This window comes from Leopardus geoffroyi, chromosome D2 (genome assembly GCF_018350155.1).
Source record: "Leopardus geoffroyi isolate Oge1 chromosome D2, O.geoffroyi_Oge1_pat1.0, whole genome shotgun sequence".
NCBI classification, from domain to species: domain Eukaryota; kingdom Metazoa; phylum Chordata; class Mammalia; order Carnivora; family Felidae; genus Leopardus; species Leopardus geoffroyi.
Window position 1 is genome coordinate 7,763,914 of NC_059334.1, and position 22,075 is coordinate 7,785,988.

Sequence of the window (22,075 nt, forward strand, 5' to 3'; positions counted from 1 at the left end):
CGCCTGGGTGGCTCGGTCGGTTAAGCGTCCGACTTCGGCTCAGGTCACGATCTCGTGGTCCGTGAGTTTGAGCCCCGCGTCGGTCTCTGTGCTGACCGCTCAGAGCCTGGAGCCTGTTTCAGATTCTGTGTCTCCCTCTCTCTCTGACCCTCCCCCGTTCATGCTCTGTCTCTGTCTCAAAAATAAATAAACATTAAAAAAAATAAAAAAAAATCAATAAACATTAAAAATAAAATGAGATATTTGAAACAGTCATTTTACTTTTATTACCTTGGTGAACATGTCCAGCACAAAGCCCAGCATCATGATGGGCAGGCTCTTCATTTCATTTCTATGGCCCCAGCTCTAAAATTCTATAAGCAAGGGGGTCCAAATCGTAGAGAATGCATTGGCTGGTTATGCAACTACCTGATGACATCTCTGTCCTCTACTTTTGAATCAGGGGCGGGGAACGGACCGAGATCTGAAATTCATCAAAAGTCTCGGACTGCAAACCCCGGCACACGCACACCTCGTGCACACACACACACACGCACAAGCAGCATCTGGTTTGTGACATCTTCTTGTGACTTAGGGCAGATGCTCATGGAGCTGAAGTCCCTGGACCCCCTGTGTTTGAAGATTCCTTCACTCCATATTTCAGGGAAGCTTTTTCATGTGTCTGACACCAGCCAGGGAGTCTTCCTCTCTCCCTACGGAGTGCCACACCGCAGAACGTTTATCCCACACCCGAATCGTGTCAGAGACGACTGCCCAGAAATGCTTTATTTTGCTGAACGGACCGTCTTCTTCCAAGTCTACCCATCCCTGTGCACGTCTGCAGAGACACAACTGCGGGTGACCAGTGACCAGAGAGCGGCCAGCGGGGGGGTTCCCCTGGTCAGCCCGTGGCTGGCCTCCCGCTCCATTGCATTTCCCTTCCTTCTTTCCTGCACCCCCAGCTCCTGTCCCAGCTCTGTTCTGTCATGTTGTACCTCCTTTCTGTCTCATCCCCACTACCCCGCACACAGCAGGCCCTCTGTGTGTGACACGCTCTTCAGAGGACCTGACGACCCTCTTCTGACGGAAAGTTCAGACAGCCCTCTAAGCTGCCAATCAGAGAGTCAGATTTTGTAATAATTCCTGGAAGGAAAGCCTTTGTTTTCAGTTCTGCGTGTCCAACCGCCCACGCCACCCAGCCTTCCACAGAGACGCCCAGACCTTCTGTCTCTGGGGACCGGGCTCGAAGCCGGGCTTCGTGCGAAGAGGGGGGTCCCGGGCTGCGGCTGCAGGGTCCGGGGACGGCAGTTTTGTGACCCCATCTTCGCCTGCCCGCGTGCTCTCCTTCCTGCAGGGCTCTGGTCTTTTTGCTACGAGACTCCTTCTCTGATGTTGTAAGATGTTGTTGAGATTCCGTCCGCTGGGTCAAGCACCCTGTCCTTAGTCCTACGAGCATTTATTTACTCCCCTGTGCTGGCCTTGGTTCCTCAGGCATCTTTCCCCCTGTGTGGACTGTAGACCCCTCGGGGCAGGACTGAGTTCAAGTCACCGTTCTGTGCTCAGCTCCTAGCCCACGGCAGTGCTTGACCAGTTGACTACTCTCACGAGAGCGTGTTTCTGTCGTGCGTGTGTGACATGAATAACTCTGCGGGTCTACACGTCACGGGACACAGAGCCCTGTGGCTGCGGATAATCCCTGCTGAGATCACACGAGTTAGTGGTGTTTTGGGTTTCAGTTCAGACAATAGTCACGGGGGCAGCAGAAGGGAAGGGTCTCTTCCAACACGTGGGCCCTGAACACTCACCCAAAGTCTTTGGGCCACACCGAATTTTTCTTTGGCCTTCTATAGCTTTGTCGAAGACAGAGGCAGCGTTTAGGGAAACGTTCGGGCAATGTCTCGGGGCAGCCAGCTTGAGCGAGCTCAAAAACACTTCTCTTCTCCAGACCAGGCTGCCCGTGCGATTTACCCACCGCATTTTGGAGCTTCGGTCCCCGGCCAGGCCGGGGGCTCCAGGCTGTCTCTGGGGGTAGGGGGTAAGCTTCCACGATACTCTCGAAGTTGCCTCATCAGGCTTTGGCTCTAACATGACAGTGACCATCTGTCCTGCCCAATCCCTGAAAGGAACGATGGCTAAAGAAGCAGCACACTGACATTCAGGCTGGAGGGAGAGGGGCCCACACGGAGAGACTTCTCCCTGGTCGCCCTCACTGCGTCCAGAGGTGGGAGCCAGGGACAGAGTTCCACATGGGCTCTGTCTCTATAGACGTGTTTCTACAGGATGTCCACACAGCCCTTGGAAATCGGCACCAGCTTTGCCCTGAAAAAGCTTGTGGCATCCTCTCCCAATGTCCCCGCTGCCTTCTTATCACCAAAGGAGTTCATGGGTAGCCCACTGCCCTTTCTCTGGCCTGAAATTCACTGACATTCTGTGAAAATGCAATGGAGGCTTCAGAATTCTGAGCCAGATTTCTGCCTTTCCAGGAAGAGAGGGGCTTAGTACCCATACACTGCGAAGAACAAGAAGCTTGCCTCCAGCGCCCTTGGCACTTTTCTGCTCCCTGCCTCCTCTCCTCCAGGCCTGGATCTGTCCGCTGCGGCCTGGCCCTCAGCCAGCTGTCAACTAATCCTTGCTAAGGTGCTAGGTGGCAAAGGCTCACGGTTACTAATCCTTGCAGGAGCCTTTCCACGTTAAACAGAACTTTGTTAGTAAATCAAAGGGCATTAAAAAATCATCGCCATAACATAAGAACAATTTCTTTATGCTCCCTATAAATCCTGACCTTTGGAAATGAATGTAGTTATGATCATAACCTATTTGCAGTATTTGGGTGGGCTTTTTTTCCACAGAGAAGTACATTTCACGCATCTCTAAGTGTCCCATTCTTCCTCCTCGTGACACTTTGAAGGTAATTTCTGTAGCGTCGGCCCATCTCAGCAGGAACTCCTGCCCCCAAAGCCAACAATCCTCCCCCTCCGCCAGCCTCCGCACCAAAGAAGGGAGCCTGGGTGGGGGACCTCTGGATAGCCATGACCTTGCGCCCACCTGTGCCTAACCCCTGCCACAGCTGAATGAGCAGGACGAGCGCCAGATTCAAGGTGAGTCTACCTGAGCCTTTCCCCTAGACGTGTGCCATTAAAGCCACGAGAAAGGCTTATCTTGTAGCGCAACCTGCGACATGTTAGCCGAGAGGTGGGGTTTCCCGCAATTATGTGCGGAGAGAGGTGGGCGGGATGGTGCCTCCGTGGGGCCCACGTCCATTCCCACTGGACGTCCGTGGCACACACCTGTATTTTTCGGTTAAGCCAGCTTTGGCTCATTCTTATCTCTTGCGCATAAAAGAGTCCAAACTACTTACAGTAATGCTGATAAGAGCGGCCACGCTGAACATTCGCCAGAGACTTGGCTCACACTGGCTCGCTTAATCCCTCCCATTACCTAAGGAGTTAGCTCAGAGATGTTGAGTAATTTTTCTAGGATAATCCACCTTAATGACTTCTGCCCTGGGATTTGGACCCTGGTCTGTCTGATGCTACTACAGTCTTTGGTCTTAACTATTTATTACCTTCTGTGGGCGTCAAGTATTACTTTACGTGGGCGACAAGTAGGGGGAAGAAATCAAGGCCTTCCAGGAATAAATTTCAGCCAATCTAATCTTCAGGGGCCAAAGAGAAGACATCATGAAGTAGAAACCACGACCTGCTCAGCCCCCTGGAACAACCCCGTGTAGACGGCAACACTTCTCCACGGTCTTAGCCCCTGGCTGCCTCCGCGAGCGCTGCCCTCTCTCCAAAGCAAGAGAAGCGAGTGTTGAGCCTGTTGCCCAAATATGTCCATAATCCGTTTGGGATTATCCAGGGCACCTCTGTAAAGGGCTCTCTTGCCAGCCACCTGTGCCTGGACCACCTTTCCTTGCTTCTAGACCGTACCTTCTTAGGCTATTCAAACGAGTGCCAGTCCGTCTATCTATAAAATGTTAGTTGGCCACCGTCTACAGGCCTGTCCTAATCTTGAGCATGCAGGACAAATCAAACGCCATTTCTGCCCCCTGAGAGACCTCAGTGGCATTTGAAGATCCTCCCTCACCATACCGTGCATCAATACCAGATGACAGGCACACCGGCTCTCTCCAGAGCTCAGAGGAGGGGGTAACTAATTCTGTCCGAGGACTTTGGGAGCTATGAGATCTGGCACTAACCTAAGGAGAGGAAATTCACAAGTTTTAGTCTACCGTGGTTAATCATCTGTTGGGACCTCACACTGAACTGTAAGGCTGTTCCCCCCCGCCCGTGTTTCCCCTCAAGGATACCATGATCTCAAGAACTGACAGGATGGGTTACAAACCCCCACGTGCACTAAGGATTGTTAGCCAGCCGTTCAGGGGTATTGCCTCAGCCAAGAGGGAGTCTCTGAGCAAAGGCCTTGCTTCGTGCTCCTCACGAACAACAGCACATCTCTTCAGAACGTCAGCCCAGTGGAGGAAAAGGATGATTTTCTGCATCCTAGAGATCTTCAAAGATGGCCACTTGGAGCCATGACTATACGCAAAGCTTATCTCCCTCCAAGATGGGCACAGGGGAAGAAAGTTGTAGCTGGACCAGAAAGGCAGCTCAGGGTGGAGAATAGAGTTTCAGAAAATTCATACAAAACGACTCCGTTGGGAATATTTTTTAATTGCAGGCAAGTGATTGGGTAGGAAAACAGTCAGCGTTCCCAGTGCAAAGACTTTCCATTCTGGTATTGATCTTGCAGCGATTCCGAAAGCCGTTTTCAGGGAAACGGTCACTCTTTCCCTTTACATAATGTTCATAAATGTGCAGGCAAAATAAATGTGTCATAGATGAAATTGCCAACCAGAATACCACCCGGCTGTCTCATGTGAGCTTGGTTTATGGATCCAGTGTTCTCCAGTGAGCATCGCAAATCCACATAATGTTCCCGAGTGCTAAATTTGGAGCTCTGATTTAGCTGACAGATGTTTAAAATCACATTGAGTCGGACAACTCCCTGAGGAGGACACAGCTGCAGATGTGAAAGAGAGTAAGTTATTTCCAGTTAAGGTCGGCGGGAACTCAGCCTGAAAACCTTCCATCTCTATCCGCCTTCTTCAGACAGGATGAGATGGGCGAAGGAACGTTTGCATGCTGATTCCACCCACCCTTGGCCAAACCTCACCCCCTTGTCAAACTGTTTGCCAAGATAAATGCAGAAGTTGCATCTTGGGCCAATTGTGGGTGCTCCAGTCAGCCTTCATTGAGTATAAAGGGGGCTGCCAGCCCTTCAAAAAGTGTCACAAAGCCACATTTTGGAACCTCTCTGGTGGCATCTGAAGCCTGCGAATGAGGATGATTTTGGAATTCTGCACTTTGAGATTCTTCGGATGTCGACCACTCAGGATAGGTGGAAATTCATGTGCTGAATGAGGACAGAGAGGCCATGGCTCCATTCTCCCCCCACCCCCCCGCAACCGCCCACCCCTCCTCTGACATCCAAAACAGTTCCTCCTTCGTTTTTTAAAAACAACAAATTTAAAATTATCCTAGAATCTTCATAACAAAAATCACATACTTTAGACTTGTTTCAAGACTCAGACTGAAATGGATTTGTTTAAAAAAATTGTGCATTTGATGTGGGAGACTAGTGACCTTTGGTATTTTGTGTTAAAAAAAAAAATGTTTGATGTCTAAAATTTCCCTACTGAGCTTGTATTGTTTCTAGTCTCTTTCCATGATCTTTCCAGCCTACATCATTCCCTGTGTTCAAAATCAGTCCTTTATTTACTCAGCGGAGGTTTTGACATAGTTATGAGCTCATCCCGATGGCAGCTTCGAATCAATGCAAATCGCATTATGATGTCACAATTGATGCGATATGAGTGTTAAGTTTAAAGATCGTAAAACGATTTTAGGACAGAGCCCGAGAGACATTTCTCGTGCTGTCAGGGGAATGGCAGGAAGGGGGCCACCGAAGGTGCACTGCATTCGCATCAGGGAGGACTGTGTGTACCGGTTCTTACACATTCCGCCTTATCATTGGTGGAAATTGATGGGCAACTGGCTAGGGTGACAGAATGGGTGTGCCTCCCAATCTTCATGTCGTGTGTTGAACAGATACTACGTCAGGGGGGTGACAAACTGGGAACATGGCAAGCTCAGCCCCAGTGCCAATTAATCCCGGGACCTACTTTGCAGATGGTCAGGTTGGGAGGCGTCTAGCTGGGAAGAAGAATTCAGGCACAGGGTGAAGAGGAAAGGCAGAACTTGACTCTAAGGCTGGCGGGAGACTCTCAGATGGATTCCTGTGCCGCCATTTGTAAAGACTATACTTCCTGACTTCCTGGAGGAAGGACGTTTTACTACATGACTCAGTCTATGACGTTGAAGTATGGATTTCCATAGTCTGGAGTGGAAGATTATACACCAATCCGTTCCCGCGGACAGCTTCAGGAGAGTGAGGTTGGAAAAAGAAAGGAGGAAGTGATGAATTTCAAAAACAGGCCTGAACTGTTTGGTTTGTTGCAGCAAACACTTATTTTATACCTAAGAAATCTCAATACAATAAGTGAATCACACGTGCATAAACACAGTCCTCCTTCTGACAGAAATTTCAACGGAGGAAGGGTCAGGAAACCAGAACTGACTAGGCAAATTCTTTGACCTCATCTCTGAGGAATCACACTATTTCTGGGAGAATAAAATGCATCAATAGGCACAGATAGTACTTTGAGAAGTTGAAAGGAGTCTGCAGTGCAAAAATGTTACTGCCGTCGTTCATGGTAAGACATAAAGGGTAATTTATAAATCTTGCTGAATGGCTGTGATTTTAATGGTAATTCCTGCAAGAGAGTCTTTTGCTCATACATTTTCAGAGGACTTGGGACACTGAAGATAAAGGTTTAGGATTATGCATTTAGGGTTCTAGTTAATAAAATCTCATTTGACTTTTGGAAAGAACCGTCTTTTAAAGTCCATTTTGAACCCTGACCCCACCACTCACTTGTTGTGATAACTCTGGGAAAGCTAGTTAATTTCTCTGAGCCTTCATGGCTATAAACAGAGGATGTCATAATGCCTTCCTCCTCGGGCTATAGTGAGAAATACATAATATGATAAATGTTCACTGTCGAACCCTTCCATGCATGGAAATCATGGCCACTCACTTCACTGGGAGGTCTCTAAGCAAAGCGCAATTTCTATCGGATGAGCACAAATGTTCGTTCTTTTGTGCCAATGGACACACCGACGTAATGGGGAAACAATAAACTCAAATCTGCAAGGTGAATTAAGGCAATGGTTAGGAACAAATCCCAGGCCTAAGATCCGGCCATTAGGTCGTAATGGAAACCATCCGACGAAATTCTGTAGATGTTCTCTTGCCTTAGGAGTGTTTGGGCTTGTAACGTCTGGATGTCCGAAAAGACAGGCTCAGCTTCTCACCCGAGACCCAGGGATCCTTGGCACAAAGATCATGAGGAAGTGGGGAAAGACGAGTGGAGGCTATGGAGCTCTGCTACTGATAAGCGCACATCCCTCAAGCTAAGGAGCATTTTGGACACCCCAGTTTCTCCTGGACGTTCATCCTGTGGACTTTGTTCGTTTTCTAATTCTAAACACAAAGCTAACAGTAGACAATGTCCTCACGTAATGGTTCCTTCCTACTTAGCATTAAAGTATGGTGTGGGACGTACCACATTAATCATCAGCTACGAAAGGACTGGTTTGGAAAAGTACCCGGGAGTGGGCTGAGAACACCTAGCTGGGAATCACATCGGTGGGTCTCACCTTGTGACCAGTTGGTAAAGTGAAGGTACGAAGACAGAGGAAAGAGGGGTTGCTAAAGACCCCCACCTCTAGCTGAGTGAGCAAAATGATCCCCATTTCCAACTTGGCAGAAGCCATCACATCAATATGTTTATAGGACATTAATTATAATTTTAATTGGGGCTGGAAAAAGGGGGTAGTTGCACAAATGAAAAGGAAATATATTACCTACCATCACCGCAGGGAGTAACCTCCAGTGCCGAGCCTAACACCCTTCCTCAACTTCAATGGGTTTTAAGGATATGTGCTTATGGGTGCCAAGGCTTTTCAAAAGAAAGTCCTACTTGGAAACAGTTTACACGACTGTCCCTGGGAACCAGGTGAATGAATTATGGCCTACCTGCACAACAGTCTCCACCTGTAAACTGAGTAAGGAAAATCTCTATACCTGTATTTATAGCTACCAACCGAGTACGTTCTGAAATGAAAACCCAGCTACCTCACTGTGTGTGGCGTATGCTAATTTTTCCCCTGGTGTATGAAGAACAAAACTGGAGGCACGGGATGTATACAGGACGAGGCAGAAATTTAAGTTGGAATTTTCAGAAGAGCGAGATTGATCGGGGCCGAGAGGAGGGGTTACTGAATATCTAACCGTACCCGAATCCTTGACTCCGAGGTTAAAAGAATACATCCTCTGCGCCCGCTTCACGTCATAATTCCTCGACCAACAAATCACTCAAAAGAACAGGAACTGGGAAGATGAGCAAACTTGGGTTGGTTTCCTTGGGTATCGCAGGCATTTCCTCATGATACCATTCTGATTTTTTCTTTCATCCAAGATCAGCAGATCGGCAGGTGTTAGTGAGGGCTGGCTTAAGATGTCTCTTCGCCAAATGCCTATCATTTGGGCAACTGTGCTAAGGGCTTTATAAACATGAGCTCATGCCAGGATATAACCCAGTGCAGTAGCTCTATGAAGGTAGCTGTTATTTGCCCATTTTCCGGATGATAAAACTAAGGCTCCAAGAGGTGAAATGATGCGACCGCGATCATAGAACAAGGCAGAGTTTGGACTGGAACTCATTTGGCTTTATAAATCTTGTTGACTGACTGATATTAATGGTAGTTGCTGTAAGAGAGTCCTTTGCTCATATCTTAGCTCATACTAACCCGACTTCCTGGAGAGCACTGTGCTTTTCAGGCCTCCATGGAAGGGTCCTCAGGCTGATTTAGACAAACAGCAGTGCTTTCCTTAGCCTTGAATTTGTATTCCCTTCATCTGACCTAATTTCAGTACTTTACCAATCCACTGATACCACTAGAAAAGGGAATTGCCTTTTTGTTCTGTTTTGTTTTTCCTCTTTAAAACGAAAATCTCTGGGGCACCTGGGTGGCTCATTCGGTTGAGGGTCTGACTTTGGCGCAGGTCGCGATCTCACAGTTCATGAGCTCGAGCCCCACACTGGACTCACTGCGGTCAGGGCAGAGCCCGCTTAGGGTCCTCTGTCCCCCCTCTCTCTCTAGCCCCTCCCATGCTCACGCTCTCTCTCTCTCTCTCTCTCTCTCTCAAAAATAGACAAACATTAAAAACACATAAATACAAATGAACATTTCTTTAAGGAAGTCAGAGCAGACCTTAAGGGCATCGTGCTGAGATAAGTCAGATGGACAAAGACAAATAGTATATGGTATCACTTACGTCAGACACAAGCGTTTGTGCTTGACATTAATGAAAGATACTACGTTTGCTTAGCAGAAAGTAAGAAAGAACTTTTAATGACTTTAAAAATCCTTACTGCAAAACAAACACACCAACAGCACATTCTTTATTGCTTTCTAGGAAAAAATACTGTGTGCGTATGTGCTTGACGAGGGCAATCGCCAACAGTTCAGATAGAATTAGGGAACGGATAATTCGGAGGGAACCGGAAGGAGTCAGAGAAGAATTTGCCTAGATATGCTGCAGTAGTGAACATGAAATTCAGTGATTTAAGACAACAGAGATTTATTTCTCACCCCTACTATATGTCCAACGTGGGTCAGCAGAGGTGAGGGAAGCTTCACCACCGGATGACATTGCCTGCTCAGGACCAGGCTGTAGGGTCCACCCGAGCAGGGGAAAGGGTACCTGCTCTCAGATGATGATACACGGAGGGGATGGAGAGCGCTTCTGCTTAAATTTCGTTGGTCAAAGCGAGTCACGTGGCCACGGCTAACTTCGAGAGCAAGAAATCTTGGTGAACCCTGGTAATGCGTACCCCTACCGTGGTTTCCCCTTAGGCTTATTGTAGGGATTAAATGTCAATTATGATTGCTACCATTTTTCTTTTCAGTATTCGCTAAGAGGCGAGGCATTAGATGATTACAAAAATGAGCAGCATCGGACGTCTGACTTTGGTCAGTTCAGAGTTTAATGGAAGGAACAAAATTAAACCAAGAGCCCAAACACAATGGGGTAAGCGTCCCACCCCCAGACAGCTGTGCACTGAGAAAAGAGAATAGGGATCGGATGAGTCCCTTCTGGATGGGCAGGTGGGGCATGAGGGGTCCTCATGGGAAGCTTTCCTGTGAAGGCATGCTCCGGAGTTTTGACAGATGAGGGATCTCAGATGGTGGACAATAAGAAAGGCCACCCAGATGGAGATTAGAGCCTATAGAAAGGCTCAGATCCAGGAGAACTGCCCTGGCCTGAACGTTTGTGTCCCCCTCCCCACATGCATGTATTGGAATCTAGTCCTCAGCGGGATGATTTTCGGAGGTAGGGGGCCTTTGGGAGGTAATTGGGTCATGAATGGGATCAGTGCCCTTCTAAGATGGGTCCAGAGAGCTCTGCTCTTGCCACCGCATGAGGAGACAGCAAGGAGCCAGCAGTTTGCAACCTGGAAGAGGCGCTCAGCAGACCCCAGCGATGCAGGCACCCTGCTCGCAGACCGTCTGCCTCCAGAACTGTGGGGAATACAGTCTGTTCTGTTTGTTTATAAGACACCAGATCGTGGTATCGTTAAAGTGCCCGAGCTAAGACAAGACTGCACAGTAAGTATTTTCTTGGAAATCTAAAGACCAAGAGTTCATACTGAGGATCTGTGGGAGATGATGGTAGGGAAGTAGGCAGAGCCCAGACCGAGGGAGACCTTGTACGTCTATGTCATAGACAGCAGTTCTTTTTTAAGTGTCTTTTTATTTATTTTGAGGGAGAGAGAGAGAGCCATCAGGAGAGGGGCAGAGAGAGACGGAGAGAGAATCTCAGGCAGGTTCCGCACTGTCCGCGCAGAGCCAACCTGGGGCTTGAACTGACGACCTGTGGGGTCATGAGCCGAGCTGAAATCAAGAGTCAGACGCTTAACCACCGGAGCCACCCAGGCGCCCCGACAGATTTTGCTTTTAATTGCAGGATTACTGGTGTTGTGCACATCGTCTGTGTTAGCCACGGAACAGCATGGTGCAGCGCAAAGCCCTCTATCCAAGTCCCTTCGGTGTTCAATTAGTTGTCAAATGAAGGGTGCTCATTAGCTCTGTGACCTTTGATATGTCAGGGTCCCACGACCCTCATCGGTAAATGAAAGGTTTGAGGCAGGTAAATTTTGAAGTTCTTTCAAACACTGAAGTTTAAGGACTAGGACTCAGATATGCACTCTCCAGGGTGCCTCAGCCCCAGGAAGACGGCCAGGCCAGTTGACCAGATAATCTTATACACACACACACACACACACACACACACACACACGGTTTCAGCACACCTTTCCGGTACAGGCAATTCAATAATAACTACAAAAAGTATAACATTTATGAGAAGCATTTAGATTTAGGCCTTGCCAAGCTTATTCTTTGGGCTTCAAAATCTGCAATCCATGGCCGGGGGTGAGGGGGTGGGGAGAAAGTATTTTCTATCATGAAATCACACATTTTCAAGGCCTTCTATATCTCAGAATTGCTGATTTGAATTACACTGTGGTTCCTGCATTATTCACAGGTGCCAAAAAAGGATTCTGACCCGAGGATTAAGTCTGTGGCTAACAGAACATCTAGCATTGATCCTTGATACTTGTCAAGACATTGTAATTATCACACTTTATTCTGGGCCCTATGAAGTTTTCTCGGGTTCTTGTCTGATTTGCCCTGGCTGCTTGAAGCGCTGTGGGGCTTTGGTGAAGAATGCACATTTCAGAGACAAACTGTTTAATTTCTCAGGGCCCCAGTTGCCTCCTCTGAGAAGGGAGAACGATACAAAGTTTTTTAACAGGCAGCGAGACCCTGTCAGAATGGCTAAAAGTAACAACTCAGGCAACAGCAGCCGTTGGCGAGGATGTGGAGAAAGGGGAACCCTTTTGCACTGTTTGTGGGAATGCAAACTGGTGCAGCCACTTTGGAAAACAGTGGGGACGTTCCTCAAAACATTAAAAATAGAACTACGCCAGCACCCAGCAATTGCACTACTAGGCATTTATCCAAAGGATATAAAAAGGCTTATTCCAAGGGGCACATGCAGCCCCACGTTTATAGAAGCACTATCAACAATAGCCCAAGTATGGAAAGAGCCCAAATGTCCATCGATGGGTGAATGGATAAAGAAGATGTGGTCTATATATACATATATATAACATGAGGGAAGGATGAACATGAGGGAAGGAAAGCAAAAATAATATAAAAACAGGGAGGAAGAAAAAACATGAGACTCTTAAATACGGAGAACAAACTGAGGGTTGCCAGCGGGGTGTTGGGTGGGGGGACGGGCTAAATGGACAAGGGGCAACAACACTCGTCGGGATGACCACTGGGTGTTATATGTAGGGGGTGAATCACTGGATTCTACTCCTGAAATCCTTATTGCACTAGATGCTAACTAACTTGGATATAAATTAAAAAATAAATAAATAAAAGAAAAAAAATCGGCAGAGTGAAAAAAGCTTAAAACCTCAGAGCAATGCCTGACGCACGTGGTAATGTTAGCTATAGTGACTATTAAGAAGTTGGGTTGAGGAACACGAAGAGAATTTGAGTTCGAGCAGGTGGGGTACGAGTCGGGTGCAGAAAAATCACATGGTGGTTGGAGCGGGGGAGGGTGTGGTGCTCAACGTCTCTGAATGCCTAGAACACCTTTGTTAATCAAAGGAAATTCTAAAATCCCAAACCAGCCCGGTTTTCATATATTTGGATTTGAAGAATCGTTATTATTCTTTCTATTAACACTGTTGGCAATAATATTATCCCAATCAAAAGTGGATTTACTGGTAAGCTAATGAAGCTTAAGTTTCAGTCTTTCCCCATTTGGGAGAACCCCTTCTAAATTTATTTTCATATGTATTTTTTTTTTAAAGAGAGCTTTCCACCACAAAAGGTATAAGCTTCGGCACCACCGCTCTCCCCACCCCCCCCCCCACCCCCGCCCCAGCTGGATCTGCCCGGATCACAGCGACTGGGTCATAGGGAAGGATGGGTAGGGTACCAGGTACAAGTCAGAATGCCTGAGTTCAGGCCTCAGCTCAGCCTTTTGCTGCCTGGGTTACTGTAAGCAAATTACTTTCACACCCTGCACAGTTAGAACGAGTGGTTATAACCGGCTGATCTTTCCCTTTTCAGAAAGAAGAGGGTCTTGGTTTGTTCGCAGGTGATCGGAGGATTCTTCAGTCGCCCCTTTAAGACTAGCGTCACACATTACTGTTCTTTGAATCCCTTTCCCTTCATCTCCCCAGCGGCTGGCGGCTCGTGCTGGAGAAATTCACATAGTAAACGTCCTGAAGATTAGAGAAATGATTGTCATTTCTGGGGTTTTCTTATATGGGGTACTCTATTGCCAGAAGATGGGCTGGTAAAACTTGGTTTGCATAGGTAAATTCTGAATGCTATTTATTTATTTGTTTATTTATTCATACATTCATTCATTTGTTCATTTATTTATTTATTTAACCAGGCTGAGGACCCAGGTATCTGTGAGTCATGAGAGCCCTTGGATAGGCAGGCAAGTCACTTCCCAGGAAAGCTCACCCTCTCTAAGCTTCCCCGCAGGCTCCCTTGAGAAGGTGAATGCCGGATTTGTAGCAGGTTTACGCACAAAGACCCATGAAGAAAGAAACACAGGGCAGTGGAAAAGAACGCTCGAGGCTGTGTCCTCCAGAGCTTTGAACCTCAAATGGTAATGTCTGGGTCACCGAGGAGGCTGCTCCCAAAATAACTCCCCTGATTTCTGGCCAAAACAGAGGACTTTTCTCCCTCTACGATTAACGCAGAATGTTGGATGCCCAGCCGTCCCAGAATACTTTGCACTCTTGGCATTTCTAATTCCATTCCTTTTTAGAGTGGTGGAATATTCTCTTTCAATCAGGCCAGCAGCCTAGAAGTTGGGGGTGAGGCTTGATCTCCCAGACAGAAAGATGTTACTCTGGTCTTACCAGGGTTTCATCATGTCACAGGTCAGACCCCAGCTTTCAAGGCAATCTTGTTTCTTTTAAACACACACGCACAGCTCCGTGACAAACGACTTCCACTTTAAGAATACCCACAATGCCATGTGTGCTGCTGGAGGAAGGTAGCTGGCCAGTGGCCAGGTGCTGCCCTGAGCAGAGCGGGGGCACGAGAGCTGGGCCGTTTCTGCCTGAGTCACTCCTTGCTCGCTCGGCTGATCTTTGCTCTGGTGCTCAAAGGGCCGGCCTGACACAAGCTCAAGGTTGCATGTTCTGGCTCTTCCTACCTCCCGCTCCTTCTTTTCGTCTCGCACGGACGCCAGCCCTGCATCACTGTCTGGAAGCTCTCCCACCGGCATCTCACGGCCTGCTTTCCAGAACGCCAAACTGATCCACCACAAGTTCTATTTTTAATGAATTACAAATCTCACAGAGCGAAAACCCCGACAGTTTGGCAGATATTTGAGGATACGCTGCTGCAAGGCCAAAAAGTGCCTGAGCAATGCTATGTTGGGTGCAGGGGTTGGGTTCCTGGAGGAAAACACGAGTGATATCTACTCCACACCTAAGTAGGAAGAGCATGTAACCGACAAACTGTAGAAATCTGAACAGTACGGTCAGACCCTCACATTTTGGCTTTGAGTACGTTTTGAAAACGATGATACCATACACAAAAATCAATTCAAAATGCATGAAAGACCTAAACGTGAGACCGGAAACCATCAAAATCCTACAGAAGAAAACAGGCAGCAACTTCCTGCTGCAGCAATTTCTCACTAGGCACGTCTCCAGAGGCAAGGGAAACAAAAGCAAGAACGAACTATCGGGACCTCGTCAAGAGAAAAAGCTTCTGCACAGCGAAGGAAACAATCGACAAAACTAAAAGGCAGCCGACAGAATGGGAGAAGATATTTGCAAAATGACATATCGGATAAAGGGTTAGTATCCCAAATCCAAGAAGACCTTATCAAACTCATCCCCCCGCAAAACAAATAATTCAGTCAAGAAATGGGTAGAAGACAAGCATAGACACTTTTCCAAAGAAGGCATCCACATGGCAGAGACACATGAAAAGATGTTGAGCATCACTCATCATCAGGGAAAAACAAATCAAAACCACGATGAGATACCACCTCACACCTGTCAGAATGGCTACAATTAACAAGTCAGGAAACAACAGATGTTGGCGAGGACGCAGACAAAGGGAAACCCTTTCTCACCGTGGTGGGAATGCAAACTGGTGCAGCCACTCCGAAAAATAGTGCGGGAGTTCCTAAAAAAATTAAAAATAGAACTACCCTACCACCCAGCGATTGCACTGCTAGGTATTTATCCAAAGGATACAAAAAATGTTTATTCAAAGGGGCACGTGCATCCCAATGTTTATAGCAGAGCTATCGACAAGAGCCAAATTATGGGAAGTGCCCAAATGCCCATCGACAGATGAATGGATTGAGAAGATATGGTATGTACACACACACACACACACACACACACACACACACACACAAGAATGAAATCTTGCTATTTGCAACAACATGGATGGAACTAGAATATATTATGGTAAGCAAAATAGTCAGAGAAGAACAAATATCATATGATTTTATTCATATGTGTCATTCAAGAAACACAACAGACAAACATAGGGGAAGGGAAGGAAACACAGGATATCAACAGAGAGGGAGGCAAACCATAAGAGACTCTTAAATACAGAGAACAAACTGAGGGCTGCTAGAGGGGAGGTGGGTGGGGGATGGGCTGACTGGGGGATGGGCATTAAGGAGGGCACTTGGGATGAGCCCTGGGTGTCGTACGTAAGTGATGAATCACTGGGTTCTACTCCGGAGACCGATACTACACTGTATGTTAACTAACTTGAGTTTAAATATATAAATTAAAAAAAATTTTTTTAATTAATTCATTAGTTAATTAAATGAATAAAAACTAAAGTCTTTTCAAAAAAAGAAAAAGAAAAAAAAGATGACCAATGATGGAAAGGAGGCCTGAGAAGAAATGGGGAAGAAAAGGGACATAGGGGCACCTGGGGGGGCTCAGCTGATTAAGGGTCTGACTCTTGATTTCAGCTCAGGTCATGATCTCATGGTTCATGAGATCGAGCCCCATGTCAGGCTCTGTGCTGAGTGTGGAGCCTGCTTGGGATTCTCTCTCTCTCTGTGTCTCTCTGCCCTTCCCCTGCTTGTGCTCTCTGTCTCTATCTCAAAGTAAATGAGTATTAAAAAAAAGAAGAAGAAAAGGAAATAGACAATCTGGATGTGACGACTGGGAAGGGCATACATGATCCAATAACCTCACAAGGGGCTCGAGGCCACACCTGCAAAGGATGAGAGTGGCCTCGGCTGGACTATTCTCAGAGAAACTTATATCTTAAACATCTTGGGAAGGGCACCAAATTCTATGGGCTTACAATCCAAAGGGGAAACTTTGGTGTAAGATTTGCTCGTAAGCAGAAAACGTTCTGTGAACGGCGGGCGGTGGGATGCCTTAAGGATGACGCCAGGTTTTATTAAGGGCTTTTCATAGGCTTTTAAACTTTATTTTTATTTCTCTATTAGAGGAACACTCATTACATCTCTTCTCATATCTGCCTCCAGTTCTGGGTTGGATTATCTCGGTACCTAACTCTACGCTTGAGGGTTTCTCAATGGAATCACTACTGATCAACCTTCGTTGGGCAGGAGAGTCCTGCACCTTTCCGACCATTGAACATCTGTGGCCTGTGTCCACTAAATTCCAGGTGCGTCCCCACCAACCAGTCCCTGGGACAACCAGAGAGCATTCCATATATTTCCAGATGCCCTCCCCTACCACGTTTGGTTGAGAAAAAGGGCCCTTCTGTTCTTGGCGTCTGCACACTGCCTACCACATAATGGCTGGGCATGGCTATGGCATTAGGCCCACTGGGGCTTAAATTCCATCTCTGCCACTTTCAAGCTAGTATGACATTAGTCACCTCAGTTTTCTTATCTGTAAAATGGAGATAAGAGTACCAATGAGACGATGTGTGGAAAGCTGTAGGTGGAGGGCCTACAGGGACCACTACAATTACTACAGTATTGTGAGTGGCCTTAACCTATAGAAACCAGAAGCAGCAGACTCTTCCTTTCCAGGAGTGGCTCCGTAATCATTGCATCACCTAGAACTCGTTCTGTCACAAGTGACTTAAATAAGCGAGCTCAGGTTGGCTGAAGCCAAACAAGAAGTTACAGATTCTAGCAGCTATCCCGTCTGTCCCCGGGGCTTAGCACGCAGTCCCCTCCAGACTCTGCGGACTCGGGATAGGAAAAGCAAGGGCATCCGAGCAAAGTCTTTGGAAGGAAAGACAGTACATGTCAGAGAGATAACTACCAAATGTTCACTGGAGTGCGAATTGTTGGGAGTCTGCAATCACAGATGAGTGAAATTCAGGAAGGCCTATCCTCTTTGGGGAAAAAGCAATCGAATGCAAACTGCAGGTGAATCCGATATATCAGACTTCTTTGGACACTTTGAAAAATATTTGGTAACCGTGAGATTGAATAAAATGTTTTTGTGCCCAAGACTCTAGTTTGGCATTCACAAAGGATGGACGTGAATCGACAGTTCTCTGAATAAAGAAGTATTTACAAGGGACTCCTGAGAACAGTTTCTCTGTATGTAAGTAGGATTAGTCTACTAAACTAAGGTCGCGTGCTCGAAAGCCTTTTATTAGTTCTTTTTTGTCCCTCGGTTTACTATTTTTTCACTGCTTGTTGGATGCTGTGGCAGAAAACCAAAGGGACAGTGACATTGGCCAAGTCTCAGTTGTCATTCTCGTCCAACCCCAAACCAGGGCCCGGCCTAGCTCACTCCTAGAGGGAGTGTGAGCTGGGGCAGGGGACCCAGGGTTCCCTGGGTCAGATGCACTGTTTGGATGCACTTGTCCCGCAGTGGGCCAAGGACAGAAGCCACGAACGTCTGAGGGGCGTTCCCAACGGTCACAGTGTTCCCGAACCAGGCCGCGAGGTCCTGAGAAGTCCCCCTTATCGGTGGTGTCTTCCACTGTCCTTTGAGGGGCCCCGAGGGGAACCCAGGAAGGCCTGTTTCAACCCCAAGAGTTGCTCCTCCCGTAAGTGGCTGACTTGTTTACATGGCGAACAGAAATTGTTTGAATTGCGTCCTAAAGCAAACTTTGAAATCGCTTGCCTCACCGGACTCCTTCATGCTTCTGAAGGTGCAGGGCTGAGATGAGGCCCCTACGCCGGCTGAGGACAGAAGCCTTCCAAACTCTGAGGCCATTTTTAGATTCTGGGACCCAGATGACCTCTTTGACGAGACGGGAGAGGAGTCCGACATGACGTCTGTTTCTACGTATAGAATCCCTCTCAACCTGGGTACTCCTTGCTGTGTCTGTCCCTCGCAGATGCAAATTGGACCCATCGGACCCCTCCTGTGGTCAGGGTCTCCTTTCTATCCCACGGAGGGTCCCGTTTTGTCTTCGGGCCTCCCCCCACCGTTTTGTTCTGAGGATGGAGTGGCCTTGGCCTCAGTCTTCAGGTCAGGCACTTTAAGGGCAACTTAGAGGCCAACCTCGTTTGTCAGATACGGGTCCCCTTCAGCCTCGCTTGCCTGTCTTGGGCCTCAGGGGTTCCTAAACTGCAAGTGGGCACCAGGAGTCTCTCCCCTGTGTGCTGTGACACTGTCTTGAGAGGGGAGCCCGTGCACTGGTCTGCTCGGTGCTCCCCCCCCCCCGCCCCACCCCCTCCCCCGCCCCGGCCCCCCGTGAGTCCGGTTCTGCCCAGCGTCCTCTGAGGCATCCGCGCAGTACCCGTCCTACAGCAGACACTCTGGAATGTTTGCTGATTTAACCCACCACCCGAATCTACGGGCCGGAGAGGCCCTCGTGACATCCTGCCAGTTCATTTATTGCCAGTCGGTGAGAGACCACATTTTTGAAATACTCACGTCTCACCACTGGGTGACCATCCCAGATCCCCAGCAAACACCTTTCTGGATGACCCCAGCGGAACCCCAGGAATGAGCTCACTTCCCAGAAGGGTTTCTCCACCTAAACATCAAATCCTTGCTTCGGGGAAGCAAACAAGAAATTCCCTTGGAGTGTCTCTCCTCGAGCTGCTCGAAAGCCAGGCTTCTGCGTGCTGAGGTGCCTTCCGCGCCGCTCGCCCATAAACTCCTCTTGGCGGGCTGGTGGCCCGTGTGATAGTCTGAGGTCTAGCAAAGATTCGGCTCTAAGAGGCCACCGAGAGGTCACGGTCTCAACGATTTCCTCTGTTACTTATCTCTGGCTTGCGGTGTGGGAGCCTGCCTTTGATAGAAAGCATTTCTACCACAAAGGCACCAAATCAAGCATTTCAGTGCTTTGCTTTTTTTTTTTTACGTTTATTTATTTTTGAGACAGAGAGAGACAGAGCATGAACAGGGGAGGGGCAGAGAGAGAGGGAGACACAGAATCCGAAACAGGCTCCAGGCTCTGAGCTGTCAGCACAGAGACCGATGCGGGGCTCGAACTCACGGACCGCGAGATCATGACCTGAGCCGAAGTCGGACGCCCGACCGACTGAGCCACCCAGGCACCCCTCGGTGCTTTGCTTTGAGGTGGAGAAGGGATGGCTTCTCGTGCTGCGTCGTGTCACCGAGTAAATCGGGGAGTATCTCACTCTGCCCTGTTCGGCTGAGCAAATTCATTTCTGCGGCTTCCCCAGAGGCGCTTCCCAGACTCGGGGCAGGAAAGGAATCATCTCTGCGAGGTCGACGGTTTTTCTTTGAGTAATTCCGTCTTCCGCTCTCTAGGAGGCACTCGTTCGGCCCCGAGATGGAGAGCAAAGCGTTTCTCAGGCCTCCGGGGCGCGTCTCTGCTTCCCAACCAGGTTCGCGACTCCCCCACCACTGCCCTGATGCGACCCAGGGCCTCCGCCGGCCTAGCCAGTCTTCGGATGTCTCTTCTTGGCGACAACGGGTCTTTATGCAGTGCACATGTCAACGGCAGGATCATCCCCCCCCCGTCTGGTCAGCTCAGCAGGCTCTTGGGTTCCCAGAGCCCCGGGGAGGATTTCTCAAGCTCATTTCATGTGGGTTTTTGCACCCCATCCTGTTCCGTTCTGATTTCAGACGACTGCTGTCTCTCCTCTGGGTCGGACAAGCAGGGCTTGCGTCTGTGATCTGACGTGAGGGGCCCGAATCAAATTCCCGGCACCGTGGCCCGGGAAATGGGTCGCACGCATTATGCCCTCTGTTCTTGTTAAATCGAAAAGCATCCCAGCCAATGGAAACGTTCGGTCCCTTTCTGTCCGACGCTCCACCTCTGCCCCAGGGTGCTGGGACAGAGATGTGCTGAGTGGGGCCGTATCCATCACAGGAAATGACAGCACGCGGGCTGGAGACGCGGCCACCTGTGGGACAGGATAGCTCCGGGCCCTGCCACAAGACCGGGCAGTGCCCAGTGATGAGGGTGTGCCCCGGGGAGTCACATTCCCTCAACAGCCTGCCCCTTCTCAGGGCGGTCGACGCGTCCCAGCCTCTCAGCCCGTCCAGGGCTGGACAAAGGGAGAGCTGCGGGGACAGGGGCAATGGAGGACAAGGGCAGGGATATATTTCATGGGCCACAGTTTATGGCAGTGCTTTCCTATACGAAACCTGGTCCACATGGTGACCGAGGGCACTGAAGCCAACGCATTGCACAATAATGGCCACTCTTCACCATGTGTCAGCATTCTTGATCTTTTTTTCTCTTTCTGTTATTTTAATTAAAAAAAAAAAAAAAAAACCTTTTTGGCTCATGAAATTGCAATTGCGAACCACTTCTGAAACAAAGCCCATATTTTGAAAAGCAACGCTGCCTTAGTGTATGTGGAACCTTCCTGTGATCCGGGTCCCTGGGCCCTTCTCCAGGGATTCTAATTCCGTCTCAGGGCCCCGAATCTGCATTTTGGGTTAGCCTAGCTCGAATAGGACGGTGGTGAGGGCAGGAAATGGCTTTGATCTCCCATCTTTCCCAAGTGTTCTGAATGGCGAGCCTGGCACAGAATAGACCCTTGACTGATGTTGGTTGAATAAGAGAGCGATGGAAAAGCAGGCATGGCCTGGTGATTTCGGTCCACGTCCTAGAGGTCACTGCTGTGTTCGATATGTCTCCTAATCCTCTTCTTTGTGGGGTCACATTTTATTGGACCATAATTTCAAGCTTACGGAAACGAGGCAAAAAGAGGACAAAGATGTCTGTGTATCTTCCACCTAATTTTCTAGTTTAGCCACTTTTCTTTTCCTTCACCCTCCCTTTGATCCGTCCGTCTAGCTATCTTTCACCTGCCCGTCAATCATCCATCACGTATCAGTGTAGCTATGCAACTATCAACCCATCTACGCACCTATCATCTATCTGCTTATCTACTGTTTCTTTCTTCCGAACGGTCTGAGAGTTCATGGTGAACAAAATGCCCCTTAATTGCTAAATATTCACTATGCACTATCTAAGGACAAGGACATTCTCTCATGCAGGTTACAGTGTGAGGGCCCCTAGACCGGAGGCTTAATGCCTTATAACTGGAGAGTGGGCAATGCTGATCTTCAGGTGACTTCAGCCTCCCTCCCAACACCCTCCAGCACAGCTCCCCCCCCCACCATTGTATCTGTATTAGTGCCTTGCATTTTATAATGCAAACAGTCAGATGATCTCTAGACTTCTGAGCCTCAGAATTGCTTTGAGATCCCACGTGGAAGCAGCCTTAGGTCTTCTAATCTGGGGATTCTCAAGTGCAGAAATTCTCTGACTGCCCTTGAACGCCCTGGGGAAATTCAAAGCAAATGCAAATTTCCAGACCTCAGCCCTGAGAGCTTCAGTTCAGATGGATGGAGGTTTGTGCCCCAGGAAGCTGCATTCTACCCCCGCCCCCTCCTTTGTAAAAAAATAATTAAATAAAAGAATGAAGATCGAAATGTCTT

The 22,075-nt window shown here is 48.3% G+C and overlaps 1 protein-coding gene across 4 annotated transcripts in view; it reads right to left on the reverse strand.

Moving 5' to 3' along the window:
- RNLS (renalase, FAD dependent amine oxidase) overlaps positions 1 to 22,075 on the reverse strand; it is a 362,006-nt gene that overhangs the window by 66,161 nt on the left and 273,770 nt on the right. For 2 of the 4 annotated variants that reach the window (XM_045439451.1, XM_045439449.1), the window contains one exon: positions 4,633 to 5,001. The exons of the other annotated variants lie outside the window; for them this stretch is intronic. In XM_045439451.1, coding sequence (XP_045295407.1) covers positions 4,786 to 5,001 — 216 coding nt within the window. In that variant the 3' untranslated portion in view covers positions 4,633 to 4,785. Of the gene's footprint in view, positions 1 to 4,632; positions 5,002 to 22,075 lie in introns of those variants that run through there. 4 annotated transcript variants of the gene reach the window in all.